At 39.0% G+C, this 22,676-nt stretch overlaps 1 protein-coding gene across 5 annotated transcripts in view; it reads right to left on the bottom strand.

Annotated features, from left to right (window-relative positions):
• Positions 1-22,676, bottom strand: part of prkd1 (protein kinase D1) — a 55,710-nt gene that overhangs the window by 7,903 nt on the left and 25,131 nt on the right. For all 5 annotated transcript variants that reach the window (XR_003834363.1, XR_003834362.1, XM_029460321.1 and 2 more), the window contains 17 exons: positions 15,753-15,884; positions 15,457-15,626; positions 15,006-15,029; positions 14,535-14,745; positions 13,858-13,935; positions 13,480-13,681; positions 13,226-13,349; positions 12,971-13,048; positions 11,579-11,740; positions 11,052-11,163; positions 7,551-7,603; positions 5,132-5,204; positions 4,940-5,046; positions 4,050-4,211; positions 3,352-3,450; positions 2,039-2,199; positions 1,695-1,801 (listed from right to left, as the gene is read on the bottom strand). Coding sequence is in view for 3 of the 5 variants with exons in the window: in XM_029460321.1 (XP_029316181.1) it covers positions 1,695-1,801; positions 2,039-2,199; positions 3,352-3,450; positions 4,050-4,211; positions 4,940-5,046; positions 5,132-5,204; positions 7,551-7,603; positions 11,052-11,163; positions 11,579-11,740; positions 12,971-13,048; positions 13,226-13,349; positions 13,480-13,681; positions 13,858-13,935; positions 14,535-14,745; positions 15,006-15,029; positions 15,457-15,626; positions 15,753-15,884 (2,055 nt within the window). In the remaining 2 variants the exon portion in view is untranslated. The remainder of the gene's footprint in view (positions 1-1,694; positions 1,802-2,038; positions 2,200-3,351; positions 3,451-4,049; positions 4,212-4,939; positions 5,047-5,131; positions 5,205-7,550; positions 7,604-11,051; positions 11,164-11,578; positions 11,741-12,970; positions 13,049-13,225; positions 13,350-13,479; positions 13,682-13,857; positions 13,936-14,534; positions 14,746-15,005; positions 15,030-15,456; positions 15,627-15,752; positions 15,885-22,676) is intronic.

The following is a 22,676-nucleotide window of genomic DNA, read 5'->3' as shown; positions in this document are numbered from 1 at the left end:
GGCTGACAGGGAACGGCTTTGTACATCATCTATTCCGAAGTCGCTGTGGCGGGATGAGGAGGTGGAGAGGAGGTTAAGAGCACTTCGGGGATCCGGGCCAACGAGTGAGTGAGTCAGGCTGATTTAAATCTGTCTCGTCGTCAACAGGACGATTCCAGCCAACACACACGGAAGACGCATTTAGAGACAATGACGACAACAACGTGAGTCACACAACAGCAGAGAAACTGACTTCAAGGACAAAGTGTTGGAGATATCATACTGCAGCAGGGAGAGAAATAATAACCTGCGCTGATGTTTGAGGATAGAAAATAACCACCAAGTCCCACAGAGAGGTGAAAAAAAGCATTCATCTTTGATCATGACAGTATGGGGGATGTTGAAACTATTTATATTTGTTGGTAGAGGAAGGCTGATAAACACCTTGCAGCAACTCTCAGGTGTTGTTTTACAGAAATATCAGTTTGTCAGACATGAAAATCTCCTGGATGAATCATCAGTAACTAGAATGCGGTTGTTTGCCACCGTCAACCAGTGGAGATGCAGTTTACATCCCTGTCTGTCCAAAATGTCATCGCTTCATCGTTATATCTTATTAGAAATTTGTGTTAAATTCTCAAAAACATATTTTGTCAGGTCACAGTGACCTTTGACCACCAAATTCTAATCAGCTCATCCTTGAGTCCAAGTGGATGTTTGTGCCAAATGTAATGAAATTCCATCAAGGCCTTTCTGGGAGCGCGTTCACAAGAATGAGGCGGACCAACACAATCTAATCAGTTAATTCATTCAAATGTGAAGAAACTCTCTCCAGACTTGTCTGAGATATCGCGTTCACGAGAATGTGATGGACAGACGAACAACCCAAAAACATAATTGAATCAAAACATTGAGTGTGTTTAAATAAGTATCCTGGTTTTTAGTGTTATGTATATATTACCCTTTTTACATGGAACAAGTGAAAACTGGTCCTTCATACCCTTGTTTACACGATTATAACAGTATCCAGGTTTCTGATCGTCTGCATACAGGTGTATCTTGATTCCTGAACTTTAGCTTGAACCCTTATTGCTGTACAGACTAAGTAACCTATTACAGTTTAGAATAAACTACCTTTGGTTTCTGACTGCCTGGACAGGATTTACTACTGAACTGGATTAAGGTTCTCTTATCATAGGTAATAGAAAACAAGCGACAATGCAAATCTACAAGTTGGACCTTCCCTTTATTTGAGCGTGTTAAACATCATTTTGGATTTACTGACTAGCTACTATGCAACTTAGGTTGATTACTCACCTGCGAACATGGCAGAGATTGATCAGAGACCTTAATAAGGTGTTTACATGATATAATAGATGTTCTACGAGTGTACTCCAGCTAGCATATCAAGCTTCTCAAACCAGGATTTTTAAAAACCTGTGGTGTTTACAGACACAACCTGTGCACGCTCAATGAGAAATGAAGCTGAAAATAATACTTAATTGATACAAAAATCAAAGCTTAAACACTGTTTTTAAATAACTATGGGGGAGCGGTTAACTACAAGTCCCAGAGTGCATTGCTGTAAAAATCTTTAGGCTCTGTCGTTGGGTGAAGTTAGAGGTCAAGCTTTGTAGAACTTGTTGGATTTATTTAAATAAAAAAAGGGTTTTGGACAGATTTTAAGATCCACTCAGAAGCTCGATGTGACATACCTTCCTGTGAAACTTTCTTCCAGGGATGAGGAGGGTACATGAAGGCAGCATTCTGGATCTGATCGTTGATATCTTCATCTTCATTGAAAGGGAATGTCCCACTGAGACTGAAGAACAGACGAAAACACGGAGTTTTATATAAAATATAGAAATGTTATCACATATTTAACCTGTAATTCTGTAAATGGAATTATGGAGAAAAAAAAGACATGCTGATGGAAAAGGGCACAAGAGAAAGACAGAAGAAGAAAGCTGAAGAAATTGAGAAAATATGTGAAAGAAAGGGAAAAGATGTTACAAAATATGAACTCAAATCTATTGATCCTTTTAGGGGAGTTTTCTACCTGACGTAGATGATGACTCCGACCGACCACATGTCCAGAGAACGGTTGTAGCCTTTGTTCCTCAGGACCTCGGGAGCGAGATACGCCGGCGTGCCGACCACCGAACGCCTGAATGACTTCTCACCGATAATACGTGCAAAGCCAAAGTCACACAGCTTCACCTGAAACATCAGGACGGAGGTCTGTTACAACAAAACCTGTGTTTGTCTTGAAATAAATCTCATATGACATGACTAGCTTTTTATTAGCTAAAGTGTAAAAATAAAGCATGATTCGCTCGTAGACGTTGTCTCTCAACTCAAACTCCATTATCGCGTCTACATTTGCTAACAGGACTGTAGATAATAACCGGCGCACAGAAGAGGATTTCTTGTTTATTTTGTCTTCACTGTTTCTGAAACAGAGGAAGTGATTTCACGAACTGTTCCTTCATATGTTTTCACAATACGTCTTTAAGACATTTTGTTTGTATCCTAATATTGCAGAGAAGCAGGTTTTGCAGATGATACACAGTAAGAGAAGTGTGTGAGCTCAACAGCAGGCCTGTTGGATCATTAGAGCTAACAGCTAACAGTCTGTCGAACACAAACGGCTATTTCTGGAGAAGAGACTGAAAACCACAGAAAGCTGCTAATAGTTACACTGAAAGCTAATGGCCTGTGTGTGTCTGGTTTCTGTCTTCAGTCACTGTCTTGTATATTGCAGCTCCATATCTTAGTCTTCCCCAGGTTTTAACAGACAAATCCTTCTTAGAGGGGTTATGTCAAGATGCATCCAGTGAATTTTAATAGTTTTGAAACTTTAATGTAGACTTTGTGTCAGCCGATTCCTAGTTTCACATTTTCTTTGTCTGCTTTCTTCTTGTTTTAAGATCCTGTCACTCTCACCTGCACCTGCAGAAATCCCTGTTGTTCCAAATCACCTGAGTTCTCCCGCCCATGTGCACACCTGTTCCCACTTCCCAATCAGCCCAGAAGCAAATGTACTTGTCCACTTCCATGAATTTGACCCGACAGGTCATCTATTGCGCTGCTGCCTTAGCAAGTTCAAACCTGTTTTTACTGAGCCGTTACGCTTTGAGACAAATATTACAAACTTAATTTGTCAATATGGGACAAAAAGCATTTAGAAAAAAAGAGAATATTGAATAGTTTCAACTACAAAAGAAGCTCTGACTCATGTTCATAATACTTTTAAAATTGAAGACATCTGCATAACAAGTCAGATTAGTTTTTTTACTATTAATACAACCCAGCCACACACACACACACACGCACACAGACACAGACACAGAGACACACACACACACCTACCTGTGGAAATGCATCTGCAGAAGCCAGCAGGACGTTTTCAGGTTTCAGATCACAGTGGACAATGTTCTTGAAGTGGAGGTGACGCAAAGCAACCAGGATCTGACGGTGACACAGAAACACACACATACAAACTCTCCCTATGAGAACTAACAGAGACAAGAAAAGGTCACAGTGTAATTAAAACACACAGGGTTCATCCTCTGGGGAGCAGGACAAGGAAATTTAATGGAACATCTCTATTTACGACTCATTCTATCTGGATGTTTAAAATGTTTAAATGCACCCTTTTCTCTAAGATGCAACTAAACTGCAGAAGTTGTTCATCGTCGATTGCCAAACAGCAATGCACTTCCCTTGCCTAGTCTGCTGGAAATTCAAAGTAGAAGAAGAATTTAAAACAACACAGACTGGGTCTATGGTGCGTTCCAGACAAACCAAATCGCCCAAGATGTCTGATGTACTTGGATACATCTCTATGGGCCTTTTTAAAATGTACGTACACGATTTGAGAACCAACTAGAGATGAGAAAAACGAGGAACATGAGGAGAGCTGCGACATCAGGTTTACACTACAAAAGATGTGTACCTCGGTACCTTGCACAAGTGGTTTCATTGTGAATGAAAGTGTCTTGTATCTCATCTGGATTTTATCCAGATACAAGACACAAGTGAACATCCTTTGTGTATCTGTGTGTTACCTGTGTGACCATGAACTTGGTGATCCTCTCAGGCAGTCGACCTTTCTCACTGGACAGGATCATCTCCAGCATGTCTCCGTGGAGCTTCTCCATGACGACGAACACTCTCTCAGGTGTCTCAAACATGCAGTCCAGGTTGACCACGCCCGGGTGGTGCAAACTCTGGAGGGAGGGGGAGGGGAAGAAATGATCTTCATCTACATTTCTGGAAGCTGACAGATGCTGTTGCGTTTGCACATTTTCTAAATGTAATTTATTACTTTCTCGCTATGAATATTCCAACGGCTTAGTCCATGCACACCATGTGTTGCAGGAATGAGAGACAGCATGTAGCTAACGTGTTTAGCCGGGTGAGTTTACGATCAGTAATAGGAAAAATAACCAGGGCGATGCTAATTTTTCATTATTATTTATTATCATTAGTGTTTTATTTTGTGCTTTTTTGAATTTGCATTGCTTGTACCTGCACCGGGAAATTAGTTCTGGAATGACAAATAAATTATCCTTATCATCGTGACCACAGATTTTTGTTTGATAAATCCTTTGCTATCAGACAGATATTGCAACAACTCTACTGTATAGATTTTAATTTTTTCACGTCTGTTTTAATAAATTACTCATAACATAATATGTTTATTACAATAATTAATATTGAAGTAAATTGCAACCTGAAGAAATCAAATCAAATGAAATCATAACATTTCCAACAATAGAAGAGAATGAAACTGAAGTCAACAGCGGTTTCTGTGCAGGTGTGTGTTTATGCTGCAGGTTGAGCAGCGTTCGAATATCATATCCCTACAGTGTTGCCACGGTAATAAAGTCCTTCACAACAGGAAGTCTCATTCACTGCCAACAGCACTGCTGTGTGAGAGTGTGTGTGCGTGTACCTGCAGGATAGCCACTTCGTTGCGCAGCTGACTCTCCTGTTTCGTGGGGAAGCGGAGTTTGTCGATGATCTTGATGGCGACGTCTCGGCCGGACTTTCTGTGTTTACCTGCATGAGAACTCAAGCTCAGTATCATTTATTATATATTATCTTTTATACACAGCTTGCGCTACATCGCTGGATGTTGTTTTACCTCCATAGACAATGCCAAACTGTCCTGAGCCAAGAACCTCATCAGGGAAAATCTGATACACAGAGTTGATATCCTGAAAAAACAGAAGAACAATTCTAAGCATAAGTTCACATCAATCATTCAATATGGTTCAAGTAAAGAGTACAATGCAGGCTCAGAAGTAAAGCAAATCCAAGAGCCCTTAAGGAGACATTGCACCCTCTGCCAAAGGATCTAAGAGAGTTGAGTACCGGGACGTTCATGGAGGATGGCCAGTGTGAAGGTTCTAAAACTACCAGTGGTGGAAGAAGTACGCAGACCTTTTACTTAAGTTAGAGAAGTAATGCCATAGTGCATAAATGTGTTACAAATATACATAAAGTAGCAAAAGCAAACTTGTCGATTCCCTTGTATCTGAATGACATCATCAGCTGATATAAACATCGATCCAAGCTGTTGTCGAGCAACGCAATCCCACTGAAACACAGTATTAAAAAATAAAGAGTTTCTCAAAGATTAAAGCATAAAAACATATTCTGGTATAAACCCAAAAGAAAAGTATTAACGTGGAAATGAGCGTAATATGTGACCTTTTATGTTGCAGCCTGTACCTTTTTATTTATTTATATATATTTAAATATATATATATATATCTATATATAAATATATAGATATAAATATATAAATATATATATAAATATATATATCTATATTTAAATATATATCTATATATAAATATATATCTATATATAAATATATATATATATATTTGTATATATATATATATATATATATATATAATGTATCATTTCATTTGTTGTTAGTCATTTTTTTTTTTATTAATCAGAATCTAATGTATCAAATAAACGTAGTAAATCAAAAAGTTTCAATATTTTCCATCAAAATATAAAGTAGCATGATTTACAAGTACCTCAAAATGACAGTTTAGTACTTGAGTAAATGTACTTAGTTACATTCCAGCAGTGGAATCGCGTTGATGCACCTAAAGCTCACGATCTCTTAATACTTCTGAAAGCTGTGAAGTTCTTCAGAAGGAAAGCTGCTGCAGCTGAAGTGGCGGAAGGCGAGGCCGTGTGACAGAAAGTGGGTTCAACAAAAAAGTGAATTGCATCAATCCGTCACCTGGTGGAGGAGTTCTCAGAAAAGCTTTTTGTACAGGAGAGCCCACTGAGTGTGACGACACGGCGTCAGTGATCTGCCGAAGCTTTGACACCAAAACTGCTAAATATTTTCTCCTTGTCTGCAATCACGTCTTGCTTTTCTTCCCCGTTAGCTGACAGCCTAATATCACACCTCAAGCAAAGAGGACAGAAATACAATATTATAAACCTCCTCCCCCTTCCCCGAGCCTCGCTGCCTAATTACCATCCGTCGCCATGGAAACCGCTTGGCTGAGTGAGTAATCACAGTAATCTCCATTTGAGGTGCTTGAAAACGTGCTCACCTTGGAGACGGCGAAGGTGCACGTCTGCATGAAAATGGGACTCGATGTTCTCTGCGCTTACATTTGCATGAATAGAGTGTGCAGACGTGAGAGCATCGTGTAAATCTTTATGAAGTTAATGTACAGGATGTACAGGATGTTAATGTCGTGTTCACTTTGACAGCGGTTTGTCTAATTTAGTCTTCGTCTCACGTCAAATGTCCTTGTTGGTTTATTTAGTCAACGTTCTGTTTTTCTAGTCAAGTTTTGGTATTATCTTAAACTATTTAAGTAGAGTTTTACTAAATTAAAACTGTTGATATGTTAGTCTCTTGTAGTCATTACATTATATTGAACATTTCTGCCAACTTGTAGACACAATATCGCCTCCTTTCTTTCTCTTAAGCCATTTTGTTGTGACTGCTACGTTTAAAAGTGAGCTCAGCTGGCCACCGGCCGCCTATGACCTCAGGTGCTGGGCTTTGCGCTGGCTGAATTCGAGTAGGTTGGGAAAACAATATACACTGCCGGGTGTAGTTTTGATATGGCGCGTGGAGCACAGCTGCATTGAAAAAGAAAACATATTTGTTTTTCTAAACAAAAAGAAGAAAGAATACGGTAACGTTTTTATTTTTCAAACTACATTTTAGTCTCATCTATTTCATGTCAGCAAAAGTATTCAATCATTGTTTTCATTACAGAAATACTAGTTTGATGCATATCGACGTGCACGAGGAAACTCTGCAGCACGTCCTCCAAGTCTTTTCATTATCATCTTAAACTCATGGCAGTAAGTTAATGTCCACTTAAGGTTTTCGTTTGGTACTTTCTTAGCCTTATGTGCAAGATATATATCACCGGCTATTTTTAGGATGGTATGTGGTGAATCTCCGACGAACTGTGTGTGTGTGTGTGTGTGTGTGTGTGTGTGTGTGTGTGTGTGTGTGTGTGTGTGTGTGTGTGTGTGTGTGTGTGTGTGTGTGTGTGATTTCTCACCACATTCTCCTGGATTTGGCAGTTGGAGACTGAAATACTGATCGAAATTTCCTCTGTTGATAAGACACAAACATGACAACAAATATTAAAATGACAGGTAATCAATGATGTTAAGAATTTAACTCCAAATGACATTTAAATTATTTTAGAACTTTCAAAAACAGACACTAGGTGATACTTGTGTTGCCAGCAGCTTCTGTTAAAGTATATTAACCTGTGTGTTTACTCTGTCAAAGCAATACATTTACTGATTAATACATGTTATAAATCTGAAGCCTTTTGGAAGTTGAGACACATTATTATTTTAGTGTACGTTCCCCACAGGTGAACACAGAGAAGGCACTGAGACCACGCTGAAGTGTTAGTCATGATCAGTTTGACGTCAGAGAAGGTCTGAAATATCTCTGATGGGTTTTGTGTGGGTGTCAACGGCCTTGAGGGGATCTGAGAGTCTGCAGGAGAGCTCAGCCGCAACGTGAACATTAATACCTTAGCTGGAAATATGTCCTTTCAAAAGGCATTTGTCCAATTTCATTTCAAATAGATTCACTGCTATACTGACGTGAAAGAAAAGCAAGTTCCGTGTTCATATTAAAGTTATGGTGAAGACAGAACAGTGACTTTAACCTCTTCACATCCATTATTCCCTTTTTACTTCCCCATATGTAGATTAAAGACTTTTAAATGTAATTATTACACAGTGTCTGACCAAATAACAATACATACAGTATATCTCAAAAGTGAGTACACCCTTTAGATTTTTGCAAATATTCTGTTATATCCTTTCAGGGGATAACATTATCCTACTGAAACTTTGATATAACTTAAAGTAGTCAGTGTGCTGCTTGAATAACAGTATAGATTTATTGTCCTTTGAAAAGTACTCAGTACACAGCTGTTAATGTCTAAACAGCTGGCAACAAAAGTGAGTACACCCCATAGTGAACATGTCTAAATTGTGCCCAAAGTGTCAATATTTTGTGTGACCACCATTGTTATCTAGCACTGCTTTAACCCTCCTGGGCATGGAATTCACCAGAGCTGCACAGGTTGCTTCTGGAATCTTCTTCCACTCCTCCACGACGACATCACGGAGCGCACGGATGTTGGACACCTTGCACTCCTCCACCTTCGTCTTGAGGATGCCCCACATGTGCTCAATTGGGTTTAGGTCTGGAGACATACTTGGCCAGTCCATCACCTTAACCTTCAGCTTCTTCAGCAAGGCCGTTGTCATCTTGGAGGTGTGTTTAGGGTCATTATCATGTTGGAAAACTGCCCTACGGCCCAGTTTCCGAAGAGAGGGGATCATGCTCTGCTGCAGGATGTCACAGTATATATTGGAATTCATGTGTCCCTCAATGAAATGCAGCTCCCCAGTGCCGGCAGCACTCATGTAGCCCCAGACCATGATGCTGCCACCACCATGCTTGACTGTAGGCAAAACACATTTGTCTTGGTACTCCTCACCAGGGTGCCGCCACACACGCCGGACACCATCTGACCCAAACAGGTTTATTTTGGTCTCATCAGACCACAGGACATGGTTCCAGTAACTCATGTTCTTGGATTCATTGTCTTCAGCAAACTGTTTGCGGGCTTTCTTATGCATCGGTTTCAGAAGGGGCTTCTGTCTGGGGCGACGGCCATACAAACCGATTTGATGCAGTTTGCGGCGTATGGTCTGGGCACTGACAGGCTGACATCCCACTTCTGCAACCTCTGCAGCAATGCTGGAAGCACTCGCACGTCTATTTTTGGAAACCAACCTCTGGATATGACGCTGAGCACGTGGACTCAACTTCTTTGGTCGACCCTGGCGAGGCCTGTTCCGAGTGGAACCTGTCCTGGAAAACCGCTGTATGATCTTAGCCACTGTGCTGCAACTCATTTTCATGGTGTTGGCAATCTTCTTATAGCCAAGGCCATCTTTGTGAAGCGCAATAATCCTTTTTTTCAGCCGCTCAGAGAGTTCCTTGCCATGAGGTGCCATGTTGTCCAGCATTCAGAGAGAATTGTGCCCAAAACACCAAATTTAACAGCCCTGCTTATCATTTACACCTGAATCCTTGTAACACTAACGAGTCACATGACACCAGGGCGGGAAAACAACATCATTGGGCACAATTAGGACATGTTCACTATGGGGTGTACTCACTTTTGTTGCCAGCTGTTTAGACATTAACAGCTGTGTACTGAGTAATTTTCAAAGGACAATAAATCTATACTGTTATTCAAGCAGCACACTGACTACTTTAAGTTATATCAAAGTTTCAGTAGGATAATGTTATCCCCTGAAAGGATATAACAGAATATTTGCAAAAATCTAAAGGGTGTACTCACTTTTGAGATATACTGTATGTGTATCATTTTGTTCAAGCGCTCCATTGAAGCTTTACGAGGTTCCACAGAGTGAAATCTACAAACCCCAGGCGGGTTCTGATGGCTGTACTATTGCAAAATCGTCATTGTTAAATATTTTAGACGTCTTGTGTATTACTTTACACACATTTTGCCCAAAATTCAACCTGACAAACAGAGGATGAGGAGGAGTTCTATGTATGCCTTTTATACTGATGTCATCATCACCCCATGTGCAATGTACTGGTTATAGTTCCATTTTTTAAGCTGACACTAACATTAAAAATCATACTGATTATACTATTGTCTCATTGATTTTTTAAAATCTTAATGTGTTTGATTCATTTCTATGCTAATTGTTGTGTCATCCTGGAGTTAAGCATCTAATACATTCACATTAGTTTGTACATTGTATAATGGTATATGACAACAACACTTGATTTTAAGTAGATCAGTAGAATTTAAATTATAGTACTGTTGGTTTGAACAAGTTGGGCTGCATACGTTTTTACTGACTTAAATTGTAATTTCACTTCAACTCCTGTTGTGAGGCTGAGTCAAAACAGAAATATGCAAATGTTGTTCTTATTCTATAGTAACAATTTGTCAGCCACACAGACAAATACAGATGCAGTTTTCAAGGCAGAAAAGGGGACCCAGGTCACCAGGATCAACAGCTGTATAGAGCTGCGTGTCGTCTGCATAGTGATTAACATTAATGTTGTTCTCACCAATGATGGTAATATTCATTCTTACTTTAACTACAATGAGAAGTTTTGAATTGAGACAATAAAGTTGGGACTTGACAGGTAACCAAAACTCATTTAAGACCCTTAAATCAGTTTTCAGACCTACGTATCAAAATAAAGTGAGATCAACAAAGAAGGTCAAGTTAATTGATATTGACCGATGATAATGTGTCAAAGTTTACCCAAAGTTGAATTTGAATCTAACCTAAAATGTATTATTTGATGTGAACCTTTACGGTCTACAATGTTAGTATCACTGATCAAAAGATAGGAAAAATACTTTAAAACAGTAAACAATCATACTAAGAACCATATTTAAAGACACATCCTACTAATAATACAAACATTTGTACATGTTTAATACTGTATGCAAGCTGGGATGGTGTCTTACTGTGTCCGCTGCGGTGAGAGCTGTGGGAAATTCCTGTAGAGACGGCTGGCATCAAAGCGTGCTGGATGGCCATCTCCCACATCCGAGACACATCCTGTCCGATCCCGCTGACCTGAAACCAGCCAGTGAAAATATTCAGCGTAAGTTCAGTCCAAGTCGTCTGTGATTATCTTGCTTCCACAGTTTATCGACATAGACAGAGGTGAAAAGTACTTAAGTACATTCACTCAAGTACTGTACTTGAATACAATTTATTAGGTGCTTGTACTTTACTTTACTGTTTCCATTTTAAGCTGTTTTATACTTCTACTCCAATACATTATCGTACTTATTGTATAGATCACTTCATTTATTTGACCGGTGTAGTTACAAGTTACTTCAAGTTAGAATTTTACATAAAAGAAAATTTACTTTTACTGACCTCTACGTGTAATGTAGGACTTATACACATTGGTACTTTTAGTTAAGCAAATGTCAGAGTAATTCTTCCACCACTGGACAAAAACAGTTGTCAGTTAATTATTCACCAGAATGCTGCTGCCGGTCAAAGATGATTCAGTTCTCTGCTCTCCGACGTAGTAAACCAGTGATGTAGTGGTGATCTCAAAGCAGTGAAGATTGGCTCCATCAGGAAGAAGAGCGAAGGTCTGGGCCGGTTCCAGAGATAAGATCTCTGACAGAGGGATCTCCTGCAGACAGAAGAGGGACAGAGCATGAAGAAAAAACGTTGTGCATTGTGCTCTTTACAAAAATGTGTTGCTGGTGCGGTTAATATATATTTCTAAATCACTACAGGGTGTATGTAGCCGCACAATTACAATGATGTACCCCAAAATAGATCCATGCAAAATAAAAAAGTAGTGTGTGTGCTCCTTTTTATATGTTCAGAAAAATGGATTTACATGATCCCTCACCAGCTTCCCACCTACCAACACTGCCAAATGTCTTTTCTGCTCCTTATTGGATTTGAAGCCTCATTTGGTGTTAAAGTGAAACATATTATTTGAAAATACCAACAATAAAGCTTAAATCTAACTTCTGTGTAACTTGTCAAAGTAACTCATGTGTTTATTTGATAATTAATCCAAACTAACTAATGCTACCATGTAACAAAAGCACAAAGCTGCGTATTCGACATGATTTATACACCGTCAAATATATACTGTATGTAAAAGACTCTTTTGCTGGTTTCTTGTTTTAAAACGTGTCAGCGTTTTTGTTGCTCTCAATGTACTTACACAGAAATAGACAGTTAAGAACAAGGACCACAAAACTGAACGATGTAAAACAGAAACATGAACAGATTTACATGACAATGACAGTAGGGCGAGGTTATGTGCAATGGTGCAGCGTGAAAAGGGTGCTAGATCTATTATCTGTGTCACTTTTGCCCTTTACATTGTCAGTCTGGTTGAACCGTTGTACAGTGTTTTGTTCTCCATGTACAAAACAAACCACTCATACAAAATAACATCTACTTGTAAAGAGGACTTTCGACATCCTAAAATCATGAAAGACCATTCAGAAATATAAAGTAGTCCACTCAGACATCTGATTGTACCCAGTCAAGTTTTTGTGGCAGGAGATAAACTTTTCAATGGTAGTGTATATCATATTGTTTTGTGCAGCCAAAATCATGATGTGAAAATGTTCAATCACTTCAAGATGATTCAGTTGGAGGACGGACTTGAAGAAGGTATGAAAGGACCTGTGCATTGATTGGATTAAAGGATGCTGAGAGTTTCCTGCTGTGTTAAGGTTGTAGTGAGTTATAGACTTCTGCTTAAATTCTAACTGTAGGTTGAACTCATGCAAAGAAAGAAGGTTTTACACAACGTAGAAAACAAAAGTTAAAATTCCAAATATTTGCCCTTTAACATCTTAAAACTCAGAGATTAAGGAAACGGAGCTCCTCTTACCTTGTAGTATTTACTTCCTGTGTCGTTCTGAAACAGCGTGATGCATTTACTGTCAAGCCGCCAGTAATGTCTTTTCCTCTGTAACATAGAGATGGAGGAGGAAGAAATAGAAAGGTTAGAAGAGGAGAGATAGATAAACAAACAGATAAAAACAACAGACAGACAGGTAAACAGACAGACAGGTAAACAGACAGACAGGTAAACAGACAGACAGGTAAACAGACAGACAGGTAAACAGACAGACAGGTCCAGTACCAGGGTGTCCTTGCTCGTGTAGTGGACCATCCAGCCCTCCTTCATCACGTTGCTCGTCTTCCTTTTCGTGTTTTTGACGGACTGAACGACTCGCATCAGAGGGATGTTGTTACTGGTGGACGGACTACAAGGGGAGGGACAACGCTCAATCTCATATCTCTTGTGTTTGTCTTTCTGAGTGTGTGTGTGTGTGTGTGTGTGTGTGTGTGTGTGTGTGTGTGTGTGTGTGTGTGTGTGTGTGTGTGTTTCAGTACCTGATGGCCCGGTTGCACTCATCCAGGTCGGGGTCATGCAGGTCACAGAGGTCGCTAGGCCCCGCCTCCAGCAGGAGACCCGACTCTGACGCCAACGCTTCGTCCATGTCGTCTAGCAGGCCGCCACCTCTGTCGAGATCGTGGTCGTCAAGGCAACCCTCCACCATGGCGACGTCTGACTCCAACCCGGGGCTCAGGAGGTCTACAAAACAAAGACACACATGGATCTGTACTTTGTGTTGTATGTGAGGACCAAACGTTGGAGACCACAGTGAGGACATTAAGACTTGGTTGCAGTATTAAGGTTGTAATTAGGTTAATGCTCAGGTTTGGGTTCAATATAGTTGGAATATGGTTCTTGATGTATATCAAACTTGCCTCCATTTTTGGAAACCTCTCCCAGGCAGTTGTTTGGCACTTTAGGAGAACATCGCTTATGACAGTTAAATTTACAATCTGAGGGAGAAACAAAAGGTCACAACAGGTTACAATCCAACATTTGACACTGTGTTAGTCAAAAACGCTCATTCATTGACCTTGTAAGTAGGAAATACTGCAATGTTTTTATGACCCTGATGAAAGCCACAAAACGAGACACGCTGGTCTGACTTTAAAGTGTTCTTTGACCACTCAGTCATGGTTTAACTGTTACAAACTCTACGCTTCTTTCCTGCTTTTTGCCTCAACATGCAAGTACATTTGGTGAAATCTTGTCCGACAGTGTTCCATTCATTCCTTGTGCCTCCGCTGTAACAAGCTCATGTTGCAAGGCAGCTGTGTTTAACAAGAAAGAAATCTACTTTGTCGGTAGAGTAATTTGTTGAACACACCAAAGCTTAGCAAAATAACCTGATATTTACTCGGCAGATTTCCAGGAAATTCCCTGATCCCAATCCTGCTCTCCAGAGGATGAACCCCTAAGATTTTAATGACCTTTGCTCTAATGCAACTCTCAAGACAAACTTTCCAACACTTTCATGTATTGACTGTTTAGTAGAGGCTTTATAGATGTGGTGCAGTTTACAGAATGTGTAAAAGTTTCGAAAGAAGCTCACCTTTACACTGAAGGCCCTGTCTGAATAAGCCTTTAAGCAGCTTCTTGCAGTGTTGGCAGACGGTGGGTCGGGTGTACGAATGGATGAGGAAGGTGTGAGGAACTTTAACCTTCAACAGTAAGATCTTGTCTAGTTCGATGGGACGGCCACCGTACGACTGAGAGCTGGAGCGACGCTCTCGGCTGGGGAAGTAATCTAATTGGTTCTTCTGCTACGAGGAGATAAAAACAAATAAATCTTTCTTATCTCTTTATTTTATTAGGTTTATTGTGTTGCGCTCTACACTCCAAAATGAGTTTACTTTTCATGTATGGGTATGCTAAAAACCGTAATAATCACATCGGCAATGCAAATAATTAAAACAACAGTGTTCTTATGTACTCTGTTAATTAACTAAAAGCATAAATGCCACGCATGTTTTAATGCAAGTACAGTTTATTACAGAATATGAATAACAGTTGTGGGATTTACCTCCATGCTGGGACTGACTGGAGACTGGAGACAACAAAAGAAAATAAGGAAAATAGTTAGAGTGGGGTTTGAATGTTCTAATGAAAGAATATTGTTTTACTTTAATCTTATTTTACCTTTTTCTGAACCACTGAAACTTTTAACTAAGTTTCAAAGACTATAAGATGAACTCATAGAAGTTAATTGTTGACCCTCTGATTGCAGGCCAAACCACTCCTATTTGGTCCTCTGGTGCCAGAATGCAACCAAATGTAGCTTGTATCTTGTAGCATGATGTATTAATCATCACCAACAACAAATTCACCATCACGTACATAATTAAGAGCTTTTTCGCAAGGCTCCATTTCTGTCAGGCCGTCATGTTAATTAGCTTGGTAGTACTAATAAAACCTGTCGACCACAGATGGCAAAGTAGAGGATTGCCAGCTGAAAAAGAGAAGTTGCTACTGACCAGTAAAGCATCATCGGTGTAGAGGGGCGGCGAGGGCTCAGCAGAGAGGGGGCGACCAAGGTTTGCCAGCCCCCCTGTTAGGGAAACATTGGATGAGCGACGCCGTCTCACTCCGCTGCAGTTATTGGGGATCTTAAAGGCACAACGCTTGTGATAGTTCAGACCACAACCTGGGCAGTGAAGGAAGAAAACAGCAAGTTAATTAACCAGTGTCTCGTACACACATGCATGAATAAAAATGTGAGAATTGATGAAAAAATAATGATTCTTTTAGAGCCTCATCAGTAAGTTTGTACCTTCACATTTGAGTCCCTGTCGTACGAGTCCCCACAGCATCTCCCCACAGTGGTCACAAAAGGCCGGAGCTCTGTACGAGTGAACAAACAGGCAGTGTGGACGGATCTGGAAGTCCTCCACTGTGGCTGAAGCTGCAGAAAAACAAAGGATGTTAGTGTAGGATATGGATATGCTATGATACATAGGATATGAGTGAATTCAACAACGTCAGGTAGGCCTTCAGGACAATACTATAGCAGTAAACAACTGTTTGCTTTGTAAAGATATAGTGGAGTAATGCTTTCCTGAGCAGAGAATAAAGTCACACTCCCTGTTAGTGTGTTGGCCTTGCATACATGTTAACACATGCACAGTCTACCGAGGGCGTTATCCTGGTAGCGTAGCGCCCACTCATGTTCCCCCTCAGGTTGACACTATTAGCTCTGTTAGCACTGTTGCAGCTGTTAGCACAGTTAGCTGCTAGCAGCCAGCATGTGGAGAACAGTGTGGAGGAAACCCCTTAAATCATAGTTATATACTGATTTCAGAATCAAAACTGAAATGTCTGAAGCGACAACCTGCTTCTTTTCCACGTTTTCCAAAAGGTTTTAAACATCATGTCAATGTCGAGCTGCTGCTGCTGCTCTGGGGTGACTGGGCCGGTGGCCATAAAAAACATCTGAGCCCAAACATCCTCCAGCTGTTTTCACAAAAACTCAGTTGGGCACTCTGGCAGCACCGAGAGCTACCGCTGACGAACCCACAACCAGTCATAAAGTAAATCCAGATAACTCAGTTTAGCATTACTTCACAAACTGCTCTCTCTAGTTAAGTTAAGACGATAATAAAGATGAACCAGAGAGAATTAGTCTCCAGAAAACAAATGGAAGTTTAGTGATATTTGGGTTTTAATGATATGTAAGGAGAATCCATCTGGTGTAAAGTACTTTCACTCACTCTGTGATGGTTTAATGAGCTGTGCAGCAGTTTGTGATCAATACTTTCCTGTTTCTCGAGCATCTGTTTTTTTTTCTAAGTAGTTTCAAATTGCAACAACAGCTGACAGTTTATAATTATCCTAAACGTGTAGCAGACTCATGGGTTTTGGATGCAAAATGCAGCAATTTGTTTTTCTCTGTTGTGTTTTCTCAATGAGAATGATGAGGTCTCGTTAGGTGGGTATTTTTTTTATTTTAGTGCCGAAGCGATAATTGAGTTTTTTCCCTGATACCAAACACTTGTTTTCATGCCTAACTTTGAGAAGTATGTTTTTTTTTAACAAACGTGACAAGAAGTCAAATTTTACAAATGTTGAATGTTATCTGAAGGCCTTACAGGCCCATTGTGGACCTGCACAGGTGGTTTCACTTATTGTGCCTAATTAGATGTGTAAAAGCTGTGTTTCATTAGCATTTCCCCTCACGCTCTGTTAGCTTTGCCGCACTTGTTAGGGCAGAAACACTCGGCCCTTTATGTTTCTTACATGTACTTTGCAGACTTCTCCGGATGAATTAATGTAACTAAACTTGAGCAGAGGTCTAATCAGCGAGAATAAGTGAAACCACCGGTGTATGTGCAGTGCAGGTGTAAATTCTCACCACTTAAAAGAGCCACTTAATTTCTGTCTCCAAATTAAAAGTCTTAAAGGATAAGTTTGGTGTCATTCTATATTTGTCTTATTGTCAACAAAGCTCATGTGCAACCTCATACCCACAATGACTACGTTTACATGCACAATATTCCACTATTATTCCTGATATGACTATATTCCAAATTAGATACATTCATGTAAACAGCACAGTTTGTTTAGATATTCCTAATTACGGTTTATTCCAAAAAACCTATTAGTAGATACATTCGTTGTTGGTTTGAATCTGAACATGTTGATAAGAAGAAAGATATCAAATTTCATCAGAGTTCCTTTAACTAGCCAGAGATGGGAAGAGGGGAAGGGGATAAACAGAACAACACAGACAAAGAGTAATGAATGGGTTGTTAGCGGGTATTTTGTAAATGTTTTGGAGGTCTGAGAGGCTCTTAGCATGCGCAGATGGACCGAGTGTTTGTTTGGTTGGCCAGCAGGCTTGGCAAGGCATGATGGGTAGTTTGGGATATAATCTTTTCTCTCTATGTCTCTCTCGGCATGCATTCCTGCAATCTCTTTTGCCTTTTTCTTACAGACACACATACACATACACACACTCGCCCTGTGCTGTGGTCCTCCAGTAGAATACGGCTCTGATTAGACATTCTGCAGCAGGAAATTACCTCCATTTATTAAAATTATTGTTTATGCCTTTTGTTTGGAGGGCTAGCATATGTTTGGAAGTCTGAACAAGCTCCCAAACTGTTATTATATGCTTCAGAAAATGACTTGACACGTGTGTGTGTGTGTGTGTGTGTGTGTGTGTGTGTGTGTGTGTGTGTGTGTGTGTGTGTTTCCTAGATAGTCCTTGTCTGAATATAAATACCTGTGTTTATGTGTGTGTTCTCTGTTGTGGAATTAAATGCCTGCTGGCTGCTGGCTCGTTAACCACCAACCATAAAACAAACATTGCGGATGGAGAAACTGTAAACCAGCAGAGGTAGATCCATCCTCCATCTACAGAGGTAGATCCATCCTCCACATCCTCCATCTACAGAGGTAGATCCTCCATCTACAGAGATAGATCCTCCATCTACAGAGGTAGATCCATCCTCCATCTACAGAGGTAGATCCATCCTCCATCTACAGAGGTAGATCCATCCTCCATCTAGATCCATCCTCCATCTACAAAGGTAGATCCATCCTCCATCTACAAAAGGTAGATCCATCCTCCATCTACAAAGGTAGATCCATCCTCCATCTACAGAGGTAGATCCACCCTCCATCTACAGAGGTAGCTCCACCCTCCATCTACAGAGGTAGATCCACCCTCCATCTACAGAGGTAGATCCTCCATCTACAGAGGTAGATCCTCCATCTACAGAGGTAGATCCTCCATCTACAGAGGTAGATCCTCCATCTACAGAGGTAGATCCATCATCCATCTACAGAGGTAGATCCATCATCCATCTACAGAGGTAGATCCAGGTAGATCCACCCTCCATCTACAGAGGTAGATCCACCCTCCATCTACAGAGGTAGATCCTCCATCTACAGAGGTAGATCCTCCATCTACAGATGTAGATCCATGCTCCATCTACAAAGGTAGATCCACCCTCCATCTACAGAGGTAGATCCACCTTCTATCTACAGAGATAGATCCTCCATCTACAGAGGTAGATCCAGATCCTCCATCTACAGAGGTAGATCCTCTATCTATGGTAGGAATTGGGCCTAAACACCCCTCTAAAAAGGTTCACTGGATCAAATCACAATAAGAAAGGGAAGAGAGAAAGAGAAAATATAAAAACACTTTCTCGGAGCTGTCATGCTAAATGCCAATGTATCTGAGAGAGGCCACTGTTTTAAGGGACTGCCATACTATTTAGCATTAAGTGAGATACATCGCAGCTTTGAGAGTAAAACTTGCATTATTGCTGTTTACGAATTGGAAACGGATAATTATGGTAAAATGTATACTATGTAGGTGTATGTATATATATATATATATATATATATATATATATATATACATATACACACACACACACACACACACACACACAGGTATAGTATCTGTGTACTTTTTTTATTTGCCCGCTATTACATTTTAGTGTTGGTCTTCATAACAAACTTTAATGAAAGCAACATATCAGCGTTTACTGTGGATTGTTAACGACTTTAATCAACATGTGAGTTGCTTAAAACAACCGGAGGAAACAAAATAGTTTAATAATTAGCACCCTGGTTAAAATCACAGCCAATAAAACCTGTCTGTAGGAGTGTTTCGGGAATTATCAGGATGTGTTTGTTCTTTTTACAGGTTGTTTTTGACCAATCAGCTTGCTTGGCTGGAGCTCCCTGTTAGATCATACAAAGTCAATTTCCTGTTTGTTTCCTCCACACTTTGCGCTGTCGCCGGGACTGACAGAGAGCTGTGAAGAAAGTATCAGAATCCTGACAGAGGAGGAGGAGGAGGGAGGAACCAAGGTAGAGGAGGGGGAGATGAAGAGAGGAATCAGGAGGGAGAGGAAGAGGAGGAAGGATAGAGAGGAAGCATTTCAACTGCCACTTCAACTTCATTTAGTGTTTTAAAATCAGTGCTTACTTGAACTTTAGAATACTTTTCAACTTCTTTCAGCTTCTGTTTCAACTGCCACTTCAACTCCTTTCAGAGCTTCACATTTAGTGCTACACTTTGAATTACTTGAAATAAAGAAATTTCAACACACTCACTTCAAGTGACACTTTCTTTTCTTAACATTTTAAATTTCAATACATCTACTTCAGTTATTACTCCCTAGACTGAACTTTTTACAACCTCCAGTTCAGTTTTTTTGTTTTTGCATCTTGTGTGCACTATTATTAATAACATTTGAGAACAGTGTTATAATTACTGATGTGAATGACAACAATTTGAATGAAAACTAAGCCGTAAATAAACCGAAATATTTCAAAGGTAGGAACACACACTAGAAATACATATTGGAAAGAAGTTTCTTTCACACAAAGAAAAATGCAAAGCTACATTAATTTAAACAAACAGCATTATGCAAATGTACACACACACACACACACACACACACACACACACACACACACACACACACACACACACACACACACACACACACACACACACCTGAGTCGTGACAGGAAATTAGGAAGCAGCAGCTGTCAGGCCGTTAGCGTAGAGAAGTGTGAGCACCTGAGTCCTGAGCTGGACGGCAACCAGACAGACGACAACAACAAGCATGAGATGGAAAAATCTTTATTCACATCTGGATTCTCGTGTATCAGGCTGCCAGAAATGTTTACAACAAGAGTTTTTACATTTCGACTGAACCAATTAACCAGTGAGTCGATACCGGGAAGACGTCTTGTTTGGTTTATTAAGATTAATTTAAGACCCCGAATCCAGAAGTCTTGAGTTAATATATTTTACACATTGTCACTTTCTATTTTATATTTATGATTCTTGACTTTTCCAGTACTTGTTTTTATCTTTTCTCTTACTATGTTTATTTTAACCAAAACACCAAGAACAATTGGTTACTATGTATGTAACAAAGTACATTTACTCATTTTACTGTAACATATTCAGATCCCAAATAGGCTCAAAACACAAAAAGAATATTGTAATGTTGGATTTCTACTGTACTGTTGTTTCTATGATTTCTATTTTTGAAAAAAGTAAAAGTTCATCAATCAATCATTTTATATGATATTTAAAAAAATATAAGTCAAATACAATCTCATGTTTACTTTAAACACAGATTATGTACTTTGACAATATAATTAATAGATTAAAATGTGCCTGAATCTTCCTTCTTGATCCGATTGTTGGTTTTGGTCGGATTAGTTTACAATAATAAATAAAGAATGTTGCTAATGTATAAAGAAAACTAGAGCAGATAGTAGATTAAAGGACTAGAAAAGGGTGATGAGGTTTATATTATGTGTTGACAAGTGTGTGAGTGTCAAAGAGAGCATCGCGGAGGAGGTGACAGAAATGTGAGACATCTTCACACACAATCATTCATCCAATAAGATGAAGTCTGACCCGCCGAGCCTTTGACACCTTTAAAGAATCAAATACTAGACTCCTTACAGCTCAGCCAAAAACACACAAACACAATTTCACTTTAAAATCCAAGGTTGTTTTTACTTTATTTTTATTCCTTTTATTTATAGACATTTGGCAATACACGTCAACGCATGTCATATTGTTATTTTCTGGATATGTTGTGATCAGTTGGCATACTGTTCATGCTTTACGAGTTATATATGAAAATCATTTGTTTGTTTTCCTGTATGCCCATATGTATGAATATATTTCTTGTCATTGCACATAAACATTTAATATATATATAGATATATATAGATATATATAGATATATATATATATATATATATATGTAATAAAAATGTAAAATACATTTCATATATATATATATATATATATATATATATATATATATATATATATATATATATATATTATCTATATTAATATATTTAATATATTATCTCTATCTATATATATAATTTTAAATGTACTATATATAATTATATTATATATATATAATAGATATATATATATATGAAATGTATTTTACATTTTATTTATCTTTTATACAATTGTATTTTACATTTTATTTATTCTTTTATATAATTGTATCCTATATTTTAACTTTTAATATGATGAATAATGAATCTTAAATATCTGTATATAAGTGGGATATAAGCGAATGTCAGTGTTGCAGAGATATAAGACCATGTTTTCCCTATTTCCTATTGTTTTTCTTTTTTGTACGTCCAGTTGGTACAGTAATATGTGTCTTCACCACACGTTCAAATGCAATTGCTTTGTGTGATAAAAACGGAGTACTATGGTCGTTGTTTATTTTTGTATATATATATATAGATATATATATTATATATATATATATATATATATATATATATCACAGTAACATCCCGTGCTACTATCTCTAGTATGGTTTATTATGTACATTAGTTTATCTTCATATATCTCTATATCATATTTTACTACTGTTTACACCATCTGGTTAGCTGTTAAACTGCCTTTCATTGTACCGGTGTACACGGGCAATAAAGTTTAATCTAATCAAATTGTATTATGAGGCCAGACCTGAGGTTATAAGGATAAACCTTTAAAATGTATTTCTGATTTTTCTGTTTGACTGATTTACTGACTCTGAGATGAAGGGTTCCATTTTTGATTTCATATTTCACCATGCTCACACCAACAAATAGGCCTATTTTGAACCAATATGACAACAGAAAAAGCAAGAAGTGGTTGCATCCCATTGGTTTGTGGACTACGGTTTTGAAG

The sequence above is a fragment of the Cottoperca gobio genome, chromosome 22 (assembly GCF_900634415.1).
Source record: "Cottoperca gobio chromosome 22, fCotGob3.1, whole genome shotgun sequence".
In the NCBI taxonomy this organism is placed as follows: Eukaryota; Metazoa; Chordata; class Actinopteri; order Perciformes; family Bovichtidae; genus Cottoperca; species Cottoperca gobio.
The sequence above is the reverse complement of the archived record's forward strand: the minus strand, read 5'-3'. Positions and strand labels throughout refer to the sequence as shown.